The sequence below is a fragment of the Mastigoproctus giganteus genome, chromosome 8, assembly GCF_048544385.1.
Source record: "Mastigoproctus giganteus isolate SK-2022 chromosome 8, ASM4854438v1, whole genome shotgun sequence".
NCBI lineage: Eukaryota > Metazoa > Arthropoda > Arachnida > Uropygi > Thelyphonidae > Mastigoproctus > Mastigoproctus giganteus.
In genome coordinates this window covers 109449203-109467990 of record NC_143582.1, presented here as the reverse complement: position 1 = coordinate 109467990, position 18788 = coordinate 109449203, and the positions used below count along the sequence as shown (strand labels likewise).

The 18788-nt window shown below is 38.8% G+C and overlaps 1 protein-coding gene across 2 annotated transcripts in view; it reads left to right on the top strand.

Annotated features, from left to right (window-relative positions):
- Positions 1-18788, top strand: part of LOC150081764 (alcohol dehydrogenase class-3-like) — a 76050-nt gene that overhangs the window by 20192 nt on the left and 37070 nt on the right. The window contains exons 1-3 of one of the 2 annotated variants that reach the window (XM_090379627.1): positions 3654-3744; positions 5848-5908; positions 11982-12083. In XM_090379627.1, the coding sequence (XP_090235753.1) occupies positions 5891-5908; positions 11982-12083 (120 nt within the window). In that variant the 5' untranslated portion in view covers positions 3654-3744; positions 5848-5890. Of the gene's footprint in view, positions 1-3653; positions 3745-5847; positions 5909-11981; positions 12084-18788 lie in introns of those variants that run through there. The other variant, XM_090379626.1, reaches the window with a different exon arrangement.

Below are 18788 nucleotides of genomic sequence, written 5' to 3'. Positions count from 1 at the left end.
GATGGAAGCTTGTTTAGAAGACCTTTATGCCAAACACGATCAAAAGCAACTACTTGTGTTTCACCGAACTTTTCCATTGAATTTGTCCATAAATGGGTAACATAAGCCAGAATAACACCAGTGGATCGACACTGACGGAATCCATACTGGCGATCGTTGATCAGATGGAAGGTTTATAGGTAGTTTAAAAGTTGGCGGTTAATTGATTTCTCCATTACTTTAGAAAGAGTAGAAGTAATTGCAATGGGACGGTAATTGGATGGGAGGTGTTTGTCACCCTTTTTAGGAACTGGCTGGATATGAGCAAATTTCCAAGCAGAAGGAAAAACACCTTTGGAATAAGAAAGTGAAAAAAGGCGGCAAAGAATAGGAGTAAGTTCAGGAGCACAGGTTTTGAGAACAAGTGGAGAAATACCATCAGCACCTGGAGCTTTCGTAGTATCAAGATTCATCAAAATCCTTCTGATATCCTTTTGACGGAAGACCACAGGAGGCATTGAATGGAGCGTGTTAGGAATGGTGGGAGGTGTTTTACCAAGGTCATTAATACATGAGCTGGAAGAAAAATGGGATGCTAGCAGGTCAGCTTTATCCTTGGCTGAAGTGACAACAGAACCATCTGGTTTGGACAGAGGTGGGAGCAGAGATGGGCAAAAGTTGCGGCCAATAGCTTTGGCAAGAGACCAGAATGCTCGGCTACCATTAGGGCAAGAAGCAAGTTTTCTACTCTTAGCCTGGTCAAACTCTAGTTTGGACTGATTAATAACTGCTTTACAATTGTTGCGAGCTTTGGTGTAGTCAGAAAATGAAACTGAAGAATTAGAAACAAGCCAATTACGATATGCAACGTTCTTCTCTTCGACAGCCTTAGCACATTTATTGGAAAACCAAGGTTTAGATAAAGGACGAGATTTTAAAGTGGAGTGTGGGATAAAGGATTCCATTCCTGCAAGAATAATTTCACTGACACGATCTGAGCAAACGTTGACATCAGAAGTTTTGAAACAGTAATCAGACCAAGGAAAAGAAGAAAAGAAGTCTCGCAGGTCATCCCATTTTGCATTCTTGTAATGCCAAACAATACGAGGTTGGGAATAGCCATGAGATAAAGGTTCCATTGGAGAAGAGACAATCACCAAGTTGTGATCTGAAGTGCCTAAAGGACCTCTCACTTCAACCTTGTACTTAGAAGGGTTGTTTGTGACAAAAAGATCAAGTGTATTGGCTGTATGATTAGGATTGTCTGGTATTCTTGTAGGTAAATGAACAATCTGTGCTAGGTCATTAGTAATTGCAAAAGCCTCAGCATCTCGACCTGCTGGGTCGGTGTGACTAGAAAACGGAAGCCAGCTGGAGTTGTGAACGTTAAAATCACCAAGGAAAATTACCTCACTGTTAGGAAAGTTGGACTGGAGAAAGTCAAGTTGCAAAGAGAGGAAGTCAAAGAGCTCCAAGTGATTAGTGGAGTTGGGAGAACGGTAGAGACAACAGATGAATTTGACACATTGAGGTAGAGAGATTTTAAGCCAGAGAAGATCAAAGAGAGGAGATTCCAAATTGCCAAGTCTCTGACAGGGAATATCAGAACGGACATATGCACAAGTACCACCTTTGAGGCGAAAGGAATCATACAGCAAATAATTTGGACATCTGAGATGAGCAGTAGTTGAATCAACTGATAACTGAGATTCAGTCAGAAAAAGTACATGGGGTTTGAAAGACTGCAAGTGGAAATGGACATCGTTGAGATTGGAATTGAGACCACGTATATTTGTGAAATGAATTAGGAAGTCCTTGGGAGGTTTAGATCTTTTCGCAGATAAGCTTGCTCTATTATTTTGACAATTCATGGTGTATTCAATAGTAAGAAAAAGTGGGTGGGACATGCTGTATGAAGTAATGAAATTTTTGGATATGGCGTACATGTGGTAAGAATATACTCAGATCCTTGACATAACGTGGCCTCGACAATGCTCCCCGCATACACACTACTCGGACTCCCTCCAGTCACTATCTGGCAGAGTAGAGGTAGCAAGATTATATACTAGCTGATCCGGAAGCCTCCAAAGAGTTACCAATAGGTTCAGTCCGGTGTACTATCTAGCGGCTGGCCTGCGAACACCGTTTTACAGCTGTACCCTCGAAATGTAAGGAATATTGGATCTTGCCACGACATTCATCATAACCTCAAAAATCATCAATCATACTGCATGATGGAAGAGATAGGGAAGGGTTGGCCGGAACTTAGCTCTAAAGACTAAACATGGGTTCCACCACTTCAAGCCTCCAATAAGCAAAGTGGTGGTATTTCACCCGTTGATGAGAGTCATCTACCACCTAGTACTGCCTGGTAACATAGAGGGACTGCGTTTCTCCATGTGGTGTGGGCGCCACACCTCGACCCCTGCTTACGTTGGTTCACACCTGGGTGGTCACCCACCATGTACTTGTGCATGAAGGTTATACCCAGGATTACTAACAGTCCCACCATCGTGAAGGTGCAAGCAGAGGATTTGGCTGTCATAGACCGTCCGGACGTCACCGAAATTGGGTCCACTTGACTTGAGTGTCACCCGAATATCAGTTCCATCAGCGTTTTAGACTCCCAGGTAGCAAGAACAGCTTGTCTGGCATATCTGAGAGAATGTCTGTGACAACCTCAAGGATCATTTTAAGGGAACTATTTAAGGACCAGTTTAAGGGAACTATTGGAGTTTAGCACTGAGTGTATTCAATTTATAGGAAAAAAAGAAATTCCCAGTTTGGCGCAAACCTTGATAATACCGAATCTGGCAATTTCTTGATTGAGTTAATTATTTTTTTTTATATTGTTCATGAAAGCAATTGGTAACCACACTTCTCGACATATGCTTGCTCCTAACTGGGTTAGGAGGTCAGGGTTGATCAGGGTTGCAGTAATACGTGAGACAAGGAAGAACTCGCTTCAAATGTAACTAATTTCGGAGGTGGGAGTGGGTGGGGGGATAAAATCACAACAACAAACTTGAAACTCTCTTTACGACATTATTAGACTTTCACGTGTTGCTGTGACTCATAATACTTACAATACTGCACATTCTTCCTTGATAATACGAGGTTATGCCTGTTAAATCTTAAATTATTTCTGCACAATTGTTTTCAAAGGTACTTCAAGCTAAATCAGAGCAGCCTTCCATGCCGTTTGAAAATTGAGTCACTTAAGATACCAAGTGTTAAGTTTTCCTCAATTTCATGGACTTAATTTTGGTCTTAAGTTATTAATGTGGGGAAAGGGGAGGAGAAAAACTACAATAAAATACTAATGTTAAAAAAAAATCATCTTTTCCAACTGTCCAACTAGCTTTTATTGGTACTGTTAATTGCATCTGTGAGATTCGGACTACTCTCCAATTTGTTTACCCCAGAGGTAAACATTTTCTATTTAAACCTGAACGTTTCTTCTGGCCGTTGTTACTTATGTTCAAAATAATCCTATCAATACTACAATCTTCTGCCACATGTTTTGCCACTCGCACTAAGGAAGGAAGAGTATAATTATCCCTCTCATGTCTCAGTGAGCAGAAACTGGTTCTTTCTGTTTTTCCTCTCAACTTCCTTATTAGAAGAAATTAAAGTCGTATCGCGATATTTCAGGATTAAACGGGATTAATTTCTTGGAGAGGAAGATTTCACTTTTGGCGAAAACAGGCTTCTTGTATTTACTTCGATTTGGGAAGCGGCTCCACCAGCTCGCTAAATAGTACGGTAAGCATTCGTAGATAATATTAGATTTCAAACTTACTTGGTGCAGAGGGCAATTTTGATGTTTGAGATCCTCTAGAAACATCAAAGCAGCCTCCCCTTAAAAGTTAAGGTGCACATATTTCATCTACTTAGAGTAGTTTAAGTAGTTAGCGAACTAGAATTCTTTGAGAAGTGATTTGCGTAACTAACTGCCTTTACATGTATATATTTTGGCAACCTGTAAATACAAGCTGTCATGATCTCAGTGATTTCGACTTTAATGAGGTTTAGACGTAATTAATGAATTAAGTTCAGAATTTTTGTCGTTAAAGCCGATATCGTTCGTGACCGTGTATTGAGTTCAACACTTGTCGCGCATTTTGAGAGTTTCTGGATCCAATTCCCGTCGACGATTGAAAGAAGTTTAAAATCCTCTTCAGTTGGCGCATATTTAGTCGATCTCAGGCTGATGGAGTAGGGTTTTTTTTTTTTTCAGTCTCCAAAACATGGAAAAATCTGTCCGTTACCACACTTGTGCAGACAATGTACAAAGACGCAATACGGTCTAAGTTACTGGTGGGTATAATCGTGAGGTCAAAATCATTTATTTCGAATGTACTCATATCATTCGAATGATTCATTAGATTATAAAAAATCATTCTATTGTAACAAATAATTCGATTATATTATTCGAATGTTTCATCATCATCAGCTATTGTCGATCCATTGCAGGATGAAGGCGTCTCCAACAACTTTCCAGTTCCTTCTGTTTTGTGCAATGGCCATCCATTTACTGCCCACGAACTCTTAAATTTGATCTGCCCATCGCTGTTGTTGTGTTCCAAGTTTTCTTTTAGTTCCTCTTGGGTACCATTCTGTTATTTCCTTAGTCCATCTGTCATCATGTCTTCGAGCTATGTGTGCTGCCCAAGTCCATTTCAGTTCTTTAGTTTTGATAAGAATGTCCTTTACTTGACTTTGCTGTCTAATCCTTGTTTCTCTTCTTATCTAACAGCCTAATTCCTAATATAATTCATTCTATTCTTCGCTGTGTGGTTTTCAGCTTCTGTTTAATTCTTTTGGATGAGTGCCCAAGTGTCGCTTCCATAAATCATGGTGGGTAGTATACATTGGTTCATTATTTTACGTTTCAGAAAAATTGGGATATTGCTGTTCGAATTGGCCGGGAAATCACTATTCGAAATGCAATGATTCTCCGGCCATTGTTGATCTTGTGTACTTCTGACGAGTTGAGGCACAATGGTCAGTCTGTTTTATTTTATGTTTGTTTCACCCTGTTGGTCACGTTGTTGTGGTTGGTTTCATCTCCGTATCCATTTCAGGATGAAGGCCTCCTCAACGATTCATGTTGAGGAAAATGGAGCATAATCTGCCACGCTGATCTTGTGCGGGTTTCCAGATCGACCTTATATAACAGTCAGAAGCGTGATCCCCGGTCTATTCAAAGAGCGTGTGCTACTGCACTCCCGCTAGCTCCAGGCTAGCTAAAAATCAATAATACTGTAACGTTGCACTTAACCCTCCAAGGCCGTGACAGGCCTGTCTATACCGTTTTACAGCAATAATGTTATTATTTCTTTTAATTATTAACACGGTTGAGAAATTCTAATCTAGACTGGACAGTATCTTCTGAATCGTACAATGACATAACTTATCGCAATCCACCGTTGTACGAAGACTGAACACCCAGAACCATCGATGAACTTATGGTTCTATTGCTGTTGATTGACTTCGTTTTCTGATCGTATATTTTCGGTTGCCATAGATAAGCATTATCTAGTTCATGTGTCAAGGTATGCTCTATATTCTTCATTGTGGAAAAAAAGTTGTTTATTTTATTTTCTACTTTTAAAACTAATAAATTAGTTTATATTTTTTCAGTGGTAATTCAACGTTTGAACATTCTTTCTCATTCTGCCATAGGAAATGAACGCAGGCAAGTCAGAAATGTCTGTTATCAACTAATCACACACAGCGCATAAAAAATTTATCTGCCAAAGCAGAATGAGAGAGTTACCACTTGATCAAAAAGATCAATTGGGCCATGTTGAATTTCGTATTAATTGCATTGTACTTACACTAAAAATGTTTTTCTCCTTCTAGGTTTGATAAATTGCCCATATTGTGAGACGGATTATCTGACACAATGTCTACTAAAGGAAAGGTAAGCTTTATTTTTTAATTTTTATCAAAACTGGGTGAAATTCGAGGTAATTATTATGTTATTGACAAAACGGACAAAAGTCCTCAATGTTTGAATCAATTAATTTTATTTCATAAATTGGAAAATTTGGAGTTTTGATGACAGCAGTCATCCAACTTACCTTTAATTTATTTATATTCGCCTGTACGAAATTCGCCTTTCATCACGAGTCAAGTGTAAAGGTGTGATTTGCATGGTTTTAAGTGTTTGTTATGACAATGAAGTCCACAAAAGCAAAGTTAAAAAAATATTTGAAGAGGAAACACAGTCTATTCATTTTTAGGATGGTGATCTGAAACTATCGATTGTACTGACTATAGGGAGAGTTTGAGTAGTGTGTCCTTGACATAATATGGCATTGTTGAGACTGCGTTATCCGGGTATATTCCGGATGGATTTATGCCGTATCCAAGAATTTCATTACTTCTAATAACATGCCCTCCCCACTTTTCTTACTACTGAATACATAATAAATAATCAAAATAATAAAAACAAACTTGATTTGGCTGGGTAAAGATTTAAACCTCCTCCTTCATTTCACAACTTTGTGTAGTTTCAGTTCCATTCTCAATGATGTCCATTTCCACTTACAGTGTGTATAAGTGTAAAGTGTATTGATGTTTAATGTAACCAGCGGTTCCCCCCCCCCCCATCTCCGCGTTGCTTTCATTGTAGGTGTACCAGTTCACTGGGAAGGCCAGAGATTTAAAAGTGTATGGATTTTGTATATGTGTAGTGTTGTGTATCGTTGTTCATCTGGCCGTTTAGCCGCTGGACCCCTATGAGGCCCAACGTTGCTCACACTTGGCCTCGTGGAAGCAGACCAGGTACAAAGAATGAAATTTTACTCGGTAGGGGTGAGCGCTGGAATTAGAAAAGCCAATTGAGGTTTATGCGGTTTAATTTGGACGAAGTTAAGTTTTTGCAGTTTGTGTGGGGTTATACGCTGGCGTATTAGGCAGAGTAGGGGGGGAGACTGAAGGCTGGGGGGAAAGACAGAAGTATGGGGACGATAGAGAAGGCGACCTCCGGATTTTCAGTGAGGCAGGCCCAAGCCCCACCAGGAGAAGAATAAGGGTTGGCACGGGTGGAGAGGAGACAAGACTGTCTCCTCCTCCCCACAAGGGGAAATGGAGTAAAGGTACCAGGCAAGGGAGCCCAGTACAGATCGCCATCAGGCATTGACAGTTGTGAGCACGTGGGGGTCCAAGCGATCTGAACCGGATCTTCTTTGGTGATCTTTTTCAATGTAGGAGTCAAATCCCAGTCGCAAGGTCATACATGAGCAGTCTCGTCCAATGGTTGGTCATGTAACCTGTGCAGGTTACCTATTGTGCATGTTATGAGGATGCAGTCGTGGGTCCTGGTGATATCATTTTCTTAGTTCGTGCGTTGGTCATTTGGTTTAGTCATCCAGCTGTGTTTAGTGGTCCAGTGCGAATGATTTGTATCCAGTTCAATTTCCACTACTGCCAAGTCCCATGTATGTTTTCTGATAGAATCCTAATTATCTGTTGATTCAACCACTGCTCATCTCATTTGGCCTATTTATTCGCTGTACGATTCCTCTCAGTTCAAAGGCGATTTAAAATTATTAAGAGACTTAATAATTTCAAATTGCCTCTTTTCGATCTTCTCTGGCTTAAAATCTCTCTCTCTCTCTCTGTCCTATTCTGACAAATTCGTTTGATGCCTCTATTCTTCAAAGTCCACTAATCACTTGGGGCGTCTCCGTAGCCAGGTGGGCAGGAGCAGCAGTGTGTAGCACACGCTTCTTGATCAGACCGGGGTTCGAGCCCGTGACAACCAAATACAGAGGATGCGGAAAGGTCAGGAAATGACCACCGCATATCCCCGGAGCAATATGGCCTTAGTTGCTAATGCTCCTAAAAAAAAAAAAAAAACAACCAAACCAAAGTAATCACTTGGAACTCCTTTACTTCCTTTCTTTGGAATTTGACTTTTTCCAGTCCAACTTTCCTACTGTTTACGTTTCCAACTGGCTTCAGTTTTCAATTCCACGGATCTAACTAGTCGAGTTGCTGGTGCTTTTGTAATTACTTACATCGCAAAGATTGTTCATTTATCTATAAGAATACGGAACAATCTTAAAAACACAGCCAACACTCTTGGTCTTTTTCTCACGAGCAACCCTTCCAAGTACACGTTTAAGGCTAATGGTTCTCAAGGCACCTCAGATCACAACTTGTTCAATGATCTCTTCTCTAATGGAACTTCTCTTGGCCATTCTCAGCCTATATCTTCAAACAGACCTATGGGGCTGGGAAATTCCATACTATAATAATTAATGATAAACACCAGCCAAGAAATTAAACTGAAAATTTACTATAAAATAAAATAATGCTGTTGAAGAAGGAGACGGCAGTCTCCGAAAGCTCCAGGTTTCATTGTTTTATCGCTTTTAACCCAGTTTATTTTAGATAATTTTACTGCTTTTAACTATATTGTAACTATATTTTAATCTTTATTGTATTTATTTTATTTTCATTACATTACTGTATATTATTTTATTTTATTTTATAGTAAATTTTCAGTTTAATTTCTTGGCTGGTGTTTATCATTAATTATTATAGCATTTTCAGCCTCTTGTTTTTTGGCATTATAAGAATGCAAAATAGGATGATCTGCAAGATTTCTTTTCTTCTTCCTTGGTTTGATTACTGTTTCAAATCTTCTGATGTTAATATTTACTCTGATAGTGTTAGTGAAATTATTCTTGTCGGGATGAGATCCTTTATTCCACACTTCACTTTAAAATCTTATCCTTTATCTAAACTTGATTTCCAATAAATGTGCGAAGGCCGATCAAGATAATAATGCATATCGAATCTCCAAGTTCATTTTCGCTTACAGTAAAGATCAATAATTTTAGAGCAATTATTGATCAGTCCAAAACAAGATTTTGAACAGGCCTGATCGGTAGTCGAGCATTCTGGTCTCTTGTCAAAGCTATTGGCCGCAACTTTTGCCCATCTGTATTCCCACCTCTGTTTAAACTTGATGGTTCTATTGCTACCTTAGCTAAAGACAAAGTCGACTTACTACTTTCCTTCTATCTTTTGTATTGAACATCTTTCTAAACTACCGATCCCGGTATATTCTGTTCAATGCCGCCTGTGGTTTTCCGTCAAAAGGATTTCTGAAGAATTTTGAACAATCCTCATGCCCAGAGAGCTCCAGGTCCTGATGGTATTTCTCCACTTGTTCTCAAAACCTGTGCTCCTCAGCTTACTCCTCTTCTGTGTCGCCGTTTTGCTCTCTTATTCCACTTGTGTTTTTCCTTCCACTTGAAAATTTCTCGTATCCAGCTATTTCCTAAAAAGGGTGAAAAATCCCTCCTATCCAATTATCATCCAGTTGCACTCGCCTCTATTCTAAAGTAATGGAGAAAGCCATTAACCGCCTACTCCTAAGCTATCTTAAATTCCTTTCTGAATCAATTATCGCCAATATGGATCCCATCAGTGACGAATCACTGGTGTTATACTGGCTGTGTTACCCATCTATAGAAAAATTTGGTGAAAGTCAAGTAGTTGCTCTTGATATTTTAATACTTTTGATCATGTTTGGCATAAAGATCTAAGTTTCCTTCTTATGGATTGCCAACTGTTTTTTGTAATTGGATATCCAGTTTTCTCTCTGCCCGTCCGCTGCCGGTGATGGTAGGCGGCTCTGTGTTTTTACTTCTTTACTAATTCTGGTGTTTTCTAAGGTTCAGCTCTCTCTCACTCACTTGCTCTTGCAAATTAATTACCTTCTTCCATTGACAGGATCTCCTATTTGTAGTTTTGCTGATGACAGCATGTTGCATTCTACGTTCCAGTTTGAGAAACCTTGCCCTTCACAAACAGCTTCAACTTCTTGAATATCCACCACAGTTCCTTAAATGTTGATCTCCAGGTAATTATCGAACGAGGCAAAGGTAATGTAGTTAATTTCAATCCCTGTAAAACTTAGTTCTGTCTTAATTTTCGCAAAAAGGATTCTTCTGACTTTATGCTTATCTCAGAGACACAGATTTCTAGACAAGATACATATTTCTATTAGGGATTACTCTGACTTGTAATCTCTCTCTCTTTTGACATAAGCGCAACAGAAATATTGCTTCCTTTGTATCTAAAAAACTGGATTTTCTCTTCCGCTCTTGGCGTTACTACTCTTATAAACCGCTATTCCCTCTGTATAAATCTCAAATCCTACCATGAAATATTGTTCCCACATCTGGAGCCGTGCTCCCATAACCGGTCTTAAGCTTCTAGACTTCATTCAAAGAAGGGCAGTTAGGATAATGAATGATCCATCTCTAAGTCGCAAAGTCTTTTGCTCTGTCTCATAATTTTTTTTTTTTACAAAATGATAACCATCGCAAAGAAAAATGGCTGCCCAGGCCAATTGGAGAATGATGATACTAATCCTTTTATTCCTATAATCAGCAGAAGACAGCAAAGTTAGCTGAAAAGTTCAATTTTCATTTTTAACCTATTATACGCGATCTCTCTCTCTCTCTCTCTCTCTCTCTCTCTCTCTAAAATAGGTTTTCCAGCATTTCTGCCAGTTAAAATGCTAGAAAATCTGTTTCGATGAATCCAAGAGGGCCGACCTACAAATTCATTTTTCAATGGCAGCAAGTTTTATGTAAAAGAATTTTACAAATGGATTCACAAGACGGTGGAGAAACACCACGAAATACGGGTAGAGTTGAAAAATCCGATATATGCTCTGTAATGCGGGCTGGGGTAGGATTTTGGTGATACTTTCGTACGTCGAAAGGTTTATCCTATCACAGAGAGAATCTTCAAAAGCTGTTACAGAGAATATGCATTAACAGAAAAAAAGCTACACTTCAGACCGAAATACTTATACATGCTCTCAAGTTAAAAATTCTCTTCAAATTAAAGGGACACAAGAACGACCGAAGTATTCCAGATGAAGACATTGTAATCTTAGAAACAGAATTCCACTCACCCAAAAAGAAGAACGAATACCATAGACCACTAGAAAGAAGAAGCAAACTAGCCCACAAGAACACGGTTACATTCTTGAAACTGTGCTGTAATGCATTAATAACATTATGTAAACATTAATAATTCTTTGTAAAAATTCAACATCTTGATTCAACCATCTTCACTGATTTTCACAAGGCAGCTGTTTTTTTGTCCTTCATTGTCACGTCAGCTCTAAGCATATTTTGGGATCCGATATCAAACTACCTGTTCTATATATATTTTTAGCTTAGCAGTATTGCGGGTGCTTGGTTGTGGATTAAAGTGTTCCTGAACCCTCTAAGAATCCCTCCTTGTTTTCTTAACAGTGTTCATTCTTTTCATTATTAGTAATCGTCCTTTCTTCTGTATGCTGTGACAACTTCCACATCGGTGTAAACTGTTACCTGAGATGTAAACTGTTAAGGTGAGTGGTTCGCCAGGCTTTAGTATGAGGAGATATAGTAATTTTCTTTGTGGCCACCTGCTCTTTGTTGATATTCATCCAGTTGACAGTTTTCGAGGATATACCAAGGGACGATGTTGCTGCCCCTAAAGGCGTTTTGACACATCGGGGAATTTATGATCATAATCTTATTCAAAGTCTGTATATTGTTCTGCGTTAACTCGGGATGATGAGAAAATTAAATCTAATCGATTATGACCCCTTATGGGGCTGTACTTACACAAGTTACGGAGCCTAGCTTGTGCATTCAGTTTGGTCATATCGAGTTGAAGAAAGATTAAAATCACCACTGACTGCCTGATTTAGAATCCAATGTGACACCTCCATAATGATGTACTTTGATGGTGGTGGAAGGCAGGTTTTAAATTATGTAGACTTAATTGAACTGTGAGCGCCCCGACCGACCAGTTTTCCGAGAACGTGTTGATGTAAGAACTAGAATGAAATAAATAACTTATCGACTGAATGTTTAGCCATCAGAACTTAGTGAATTGATGGAGCTGATTGTAATCCTATTATTACTAATATACTAAATCTTAATTTTTTTATTTTTATTTACTTACAGGAAATTAAATGCCGTGCAGCAGTGATCTGGGAGGCAGGGAAACCACTCTCTATAGAAGAAGTCGAAGTGGCCCCACCGAAAGATAGAGAAGTCAGAATTAAGGCAAGTTGCTCTCTACTCTCAGATGAGTTGGTATCGTAAAACTTTCATATTTCATCTTGCCAGAATGAGAATCCATAGTCGGAGAAAACTTTTTGCGCCACTGGATAAAATTCCTTTTTTTTTTTGATAACCGATTGGTTAATTTAGTTCTTTCATGTTACGATACTATGGTTTTGATTTTTCATTCAAATTTTGGACAAATATTCGTTAAAACATCTCTCTCTCAAATTAGGTTAGTTTATGTTAGTGTCGAATAGTTAAATCAGGAGGTGACTAACCTTTTCTGGCAGCCTCTATCCGGAACCTCTCCATCCCTCAAAAAAAACTTGCCGATCAGCGCCACAATGTTTTACGTAACGCACGTCAAAGAATTTTATGGTAAGCGCTTGTAATAAAATAAAAATTTAAACAATTTTATGTTTATAAAATAAATTTAATATAGATTAACGAATGTTCTTCCTTGCAGAATCGATGTCATCAACGTCACTTGGCTCCCCTTCTTACCTGAGTCAAATTAACTCCAAAAGGAGGTAAATTTGAACCGTGGGTTTCCATCGTGGTGAAACCCGGGTCATTATTTCTGGCAGTTGAATTTAAATTGCATGTGTTTACCTTCATTCTGATTTTAAAATCCGTGTTTAACTTCTGTACGTTATTTTTCCCAAGTCTAGAGGAGAGCCATTGACACGAGCAGCTTGTGCTATCCGTGCGGTTATTCAATCCCTGAGTAGCAAAGAAGCAATAACGAAGATATTTTTTCTCCTCCTCTTGAACTTTCGATGCTAAAAATCAGGAAAACAAAGGACAATAATTTTTTTGTAAAACTTAGATTAAAGCTACTTTCTGGCAGTTTTCGTTAACTCATTAGCCTAAACCTGATTCTCATAAGCCTATTAAAGTCTCTTTTGTGCTGAAAGTGCAACTAGTCTAAAAGTTTCGTATTCGTGTGGATCCAATATTTGCTTTTTTTTTTATTTTCCAAACATTTGCTATTGCTGCCAATATCAATATGTAGCTTCGTGTTGCGTGTGTATGGTTTATAGTGGATCTGCCAATCAGCAACAAGTATTTTTTGTTTATTATTTTTAGGTACTTTAGCATATATGGTATGGTTAAAGCGCCGAGTAGTCCTCACCATGTCCGATAATCTGTCCGCACGTAATAATCGACTCCCACCGGATGGATTTTCATTAAATTTTAAGTCTTTCAGAACGACTTTCCTTCTCTTTCCCAAATTTCATTAAATGAGACGAATAGAAATCCGGCAGTTATTTCCTTTTTTTTATTTATTTATTTTTTTTAATACAAGTAACATGGGCTATTCGTGTATTATATATTGTAGCTCAAAGCACTGAATATTATATGAGCTCATATTTATTAGTATTAGTAATGGCCGCATAGTGCAAGAAAAAGCCTATGGCTTATGCTGCACCAGCCAAAAAAAAAAAAAAACCAATGATAAAAGAATAAAAACAACTAATAATTAATAAAAGAAAAGAAAATTAAATCTATCATCCTATGCTATAACTTCAGGTGAGTTTCCCTCATAGTACCTTTTATAGTACCTTCGGGTGAGGGGAAACTCAACCGGAGGTACTATCCAGATGACCTTTGAATTTCCCCAAACTGTCAGCCTCATAAGCCTATTAAGGCAACTTATAGGCAACACCCACGTAGGCAACTTATTCCAGTAATTTATAATTCGCTGGCTAAAATAAAACTTCCTGCAGTCCAATCTAAACATCTCCCCCATAACTTGAACTTATGTCCCTTAGTTCTAGCATCATTTATAATCTTGAAAATTTCGTCCTCATTCATTTTACTGATGCCTCTCAGAGCCTTAAACAATTCAATCAAATCTCCTCTAAGGTGTCTAGTTTCCAAACTCTGCAACCCACATATTCGAAGTCTTTCTTCATAAGGACGCCCTTTTGCCGATCTCACCAGGCGAGTTACCCTTCTTTGCACCCTTTCAAGAAGCTCGATGTCTTTCTTTAGGTGCGGTCTCCATACTTGAACACAGTATTCCAAGTGTGGTCTAACATAGGCCTTATATAATGGGATTATCACGTCCCTATCTCTACTTGCAAAAGTTCGATAGATCATCGATAGGACACCATGGGCCTTCCTTGCAATCTGTTTACAATGCTCAAAGAATTTCATGTGTGACCGTATCGTAACACCCAAGTCCCTTTCCTCCAGTACTGGGTTTAGTTGAAATCCACCAAGTGAATAAGTTATTTTGGGATTACTGTTTCCCAGGTGTAATAGCTTACACTTTGTTGGATTAAAGCATAGCTGCTATTTTTCTGACCATTCCTGAAGTCTATCTAGGTCTCTCTGAAGAAGCTCAGCTTGACAGTGATCATTAACTACTCTACCAATTTTAACATCATCTGCAAATTTAGACATCACGCCCTCTATCCCTTCATCAATGTCGTTTATGAAAATTAAAAACAACAGTGGTCCTAATACTGATCCTTGGGGAACCTCACTTCTTACATTAACCCAATCTGATAAATGGCTATTCCTCAGAGGGTTGTGATATTCCTTATTCTTAAGGACAGTATCAAACAGCTTCATTCTTATATTATGATAATTGTGACATGCCAAAAGTACACGATGCCATGTCTCCTCAGAACCACAAAAACATCTATTATCCCTAATTGATACAACTTGGCATTTAAGGACCAGTGTTCTGTTATAACAAGTGAGGTAAACATGGCTGAATAAAACCAGCGACCTCGATTTTCCGTTATAGTAAATCTCACATCCGATATAAAGTTACCTTCCCAGTGTCACTGCTATTTGCCATATGCCACACACTTCATTTAGAATTCGTGTTTTTTCGGCTTTCTTATCATTTTGTAACAAGGTACTAATCACCATAAGTTGAACCTCTTTACCCTTGTTTAAGTGATACATACATCCTTTATACATTTACATCTTTGCCATTAGATTTATTTACAATGTGTAAATAAATCTAATGGCAAAGATCCAACAATGATTTGTAATGAATTAGTGAATACTCTCTTACACACTCTGGCCATAGCCAGTAGCATGACACATTGAATTTAATTTATTTCTTATTTTAACCTTATTGATATTCCAAAACCAAGTTACCATATTACTCAATGCCAGCACCATATTACTCAATGGTAAGGAACACATACTTGTAGAACAACTGTAAAGTTCTTTTACTCAATCCCGATTCAGATCTTGTTAACTTTATAATAGTTGCACTGAATGCTTCAATTTTATAAGCTAACTCTGCTAAATGTTCAAAAATTGCAACTTATCATCAATAAGTAATCCTAAATATTTCAAACTTTTAACGTATTTAATTTTTTTATTATAAATTTTTACAGTTGGAGTACGATCATACTTGAAAACACCGTTAAAAACCGTCATTTTGTTTTCCTAACAGATATGCTCCATTAATTAGTTGTGGCACGTATTACTAAATCATCTAATATAAATTTTGCTCTCTCTTCTAACATCACTCTTGAATTATCTGGTATACAGATCAGTCAAACCATCTGTGTATGCAACTCTGTGACAATGTTCAAGACGCCGAGACGGCCACTTATTCAAAATTCCAACAAATGGGACCGAATACTGTGCCCTGCAAACACCCTCTATATATTCCATTCTCAAAATTCAAGTGTTGTAATTTAACTGTCACCCTCCGTTTTGAGAAACAGCTACAAAGGACTTACATAGTTGTTTACTATGGAGAGGGCGCTGAATCTCTTTAAAAGTTACAGCTGACAGTTACAGGCTCCGCAAAAACGATAAGTGTTTGCCTTTTATTTACATGATTGTTATTTTATATTGTACTTAATACGTAGTCATATAGTTATAGTTACGCTGGTTATTTTTTATTTTTAATTTAGATAAAGAGTTTTTGTGGATTTTACTTACGATAGGTAAAACCGTTATTTCGTTCCATTTTGTAGCCATTGTTTTTGGATATAGTGGTAGGGAATTCAAATTTTTTAATTGAGGTAGCTAGGTAGCTCTAACGCATAATTATATAGTAATACGCTTCACTGTTTCTATTTAATAGTTTCTATTCAAATACTATTGATATTTAATTTATTGATTTTATTAATTTAAACTACCATGCCCCAGACTAGAGCAGCAAAGCAACGGGCACAAAGTGGCAGGAGTGCTGTGAATCGGGGGAGAACTGAGGGGGGCAATTCTCCAACGCATCACAGCCTAAAAAAATGTGCAACTTGTGAAATGTTTGCCGAACTCTCTGGAACGGAACATGATATTGCCATGGGGGATGTCTTTGTGTGTGCGCGATGTAAGGAGTGTAAGGAAATCAGGCGACAACTCAGCGTTGTTATGGGCCTATATGAGAGTTTGAAGGACAGGGTGGATGCCCTCGAAAGATCTAAATTGAGGGGCCCATCAGGCTCTCAGCTGCCCACCTCAACGCCAGAGCTCACTCCTGGGCATCGGGCAACACGGCGGCAATCTCCAAAGCAGAATGCGCTGGTCCCAAAGGAACTAGTTATTGTTGGTGACTCTATTGTCAGGGAGACGGGGAATATATTTTGTAAAAAGGATAGGTGGAACAGGACCAGGGTATGTCTGCCAGGGGCAAAGGTTGATGACGTTGTAGAGCGGATATCATCTTTCAAGGGCACAAAAGGTGATATAGTTGTACACGTTGGTACTAATGATATTAAGAGTAGGAGACCGGCGGAATTACTCAACAAGTACAGGTCACTGTTGAAAAAAAGCCGTGATATAGGGTTGAATTTGAAAGTGTCTGCAATTCTGCCCAGACACGATAGGAGGGAGTACATGATGAGAGCCTTGTCGATCAATTCGGCCCTGGAAAGATTGTGCAAGGCTCAAGGGGTAGAATTTTTTTCAGCCTGGACTGTACTTGTTAACAGGAGAGATTGCTTCTACAGGGATGGGATACACTTAAATAGAAAGGGTGCAAGAATATTTGCTGATGCTTCGAGGCAGTGTTAGGTGGGTCGGAAAACTGCTAGTTTGGGGGGGATACAAAGACATAGTTTAACAGTAACCGCAGGCAGAGGTGAAGGTGATTCTTGCACAACTTCTATTAGAATAAGAAGCGACCTGGAGCGAGGGGTGTTGGGGGTTTCAGGGACGGATGGCAGTCATCATGGAATAGTTGGGTATATGGGATGTGTTAGGGTAACAGGGAATAGGCATAGGAGCATGTATGCTTGCATGTATACCAATGCTAGAAGTATAGTAAATAAATTTGATGAATTTGAAGTGTTGGTCAAGACATCAAAGGCGGATATTGTTGGGATAGCAGAGACGTGGTGTCACAAAGATATAAGGAATGCAGAACTGGAATTTGGGGAGTACAATGTGTACAGAAAGGATAGCCAGGACAGAAAGGGAGGGGGTGTTATGCTGTTAATTAAGAAAAACATAAAATCAAAGGAAGTGCACCCAGTTAATATAGATGAACAGTGCTCTGTTGAGTCAGTTTGGTGTGAGATAAGCACTGCGAAAGGAAAAATAAGAGTAGGAGTGTGTTATAGGCCTAATGACTTGAATGAGTACAATGAACAATTGTACAGAGAAATAGAGTGGGCCAGTAAATCAGAATGTCTTATAATGGGGGATTTTAACTTCCCAGATATTGACTGGAACTTGTGGGTTGGTCACTCACACACTAGTCAGACTTTTGTGGAGTTATTGGATGATTGTTTTCTGCAGCAGCATGTTCGAGAGGCAACCAGAGAAAGTAACACTCTTGATCTGGTTATCAGCAGTGATCATTCGTGTATTAAGAATTTGCAGATAAAGGAACCATTAGGTGGCAGTGATCACAGTGTGCTGAAGTGGGATTTACTCAAAGAGGTAACTACCGTCAGGGGTAAAGGAAAGGGTTTTTGCTTCCGTAAAGGGGAGTACAGGGGTCTCAGACAGTTTTTAAATTCTGTACAGAGGGATCAACTGACGATGTTACAAACAGTAAATTCTAAGTGGGAAGCATTCAAAGAATTAATCGTGGAAGCTACTAGACTTTATATACCGATTAAGAAATATCGTTCAAGGTTTAGGCCTAAATGGTTATCAAATGAACTAATGAGACTCGTGACAGAGAAGAAAAATGCATGGGATGCATATAAATTATCAGGTGACGCAGAAGCCTGTGGCAGATATAAGCTAGTCTGTAATCAGGTCACAAAGGAGGTTCGGCAGGCGAAGGCGGATTACGAGAAATCTTTGGCAAAAGATGCTAAGAAAAACAGCAAGGATTTCTTTACTTATATAAACTCTAAAAGGAAGGGGATGAATATGATTGGACCACTGGACATCGATGGTTCGACTGTTGATGATCCTGCTCAGATAGCAAACAAACTGAATGAGTATTTTGCATCTACATTCACACGTGAGGAATTATTACAATTTGAAAATGGAAGAAGGTTATCAAATTGTAGCAGTGTGCTTAATGATTTTGTAATAACTGAGAGCAAAGTGGAGGAGAAATTGTTGAAGTTAAACATAAGAAAGGCACCTGGGGTGGATGGGATCTATCCAGTTATTTTAAAGGAGGCGGCAAAGCAACTAAGCAAACCCTTAGCCATAATTATGAGAGCATCCTTGGACTCAGGGGAGGTTCCCACGGACTGGAGATGTGCAAATGTGTCCCCAATTCACAAAGGTGGATCGAAGGGTGACACGAGTAATTAC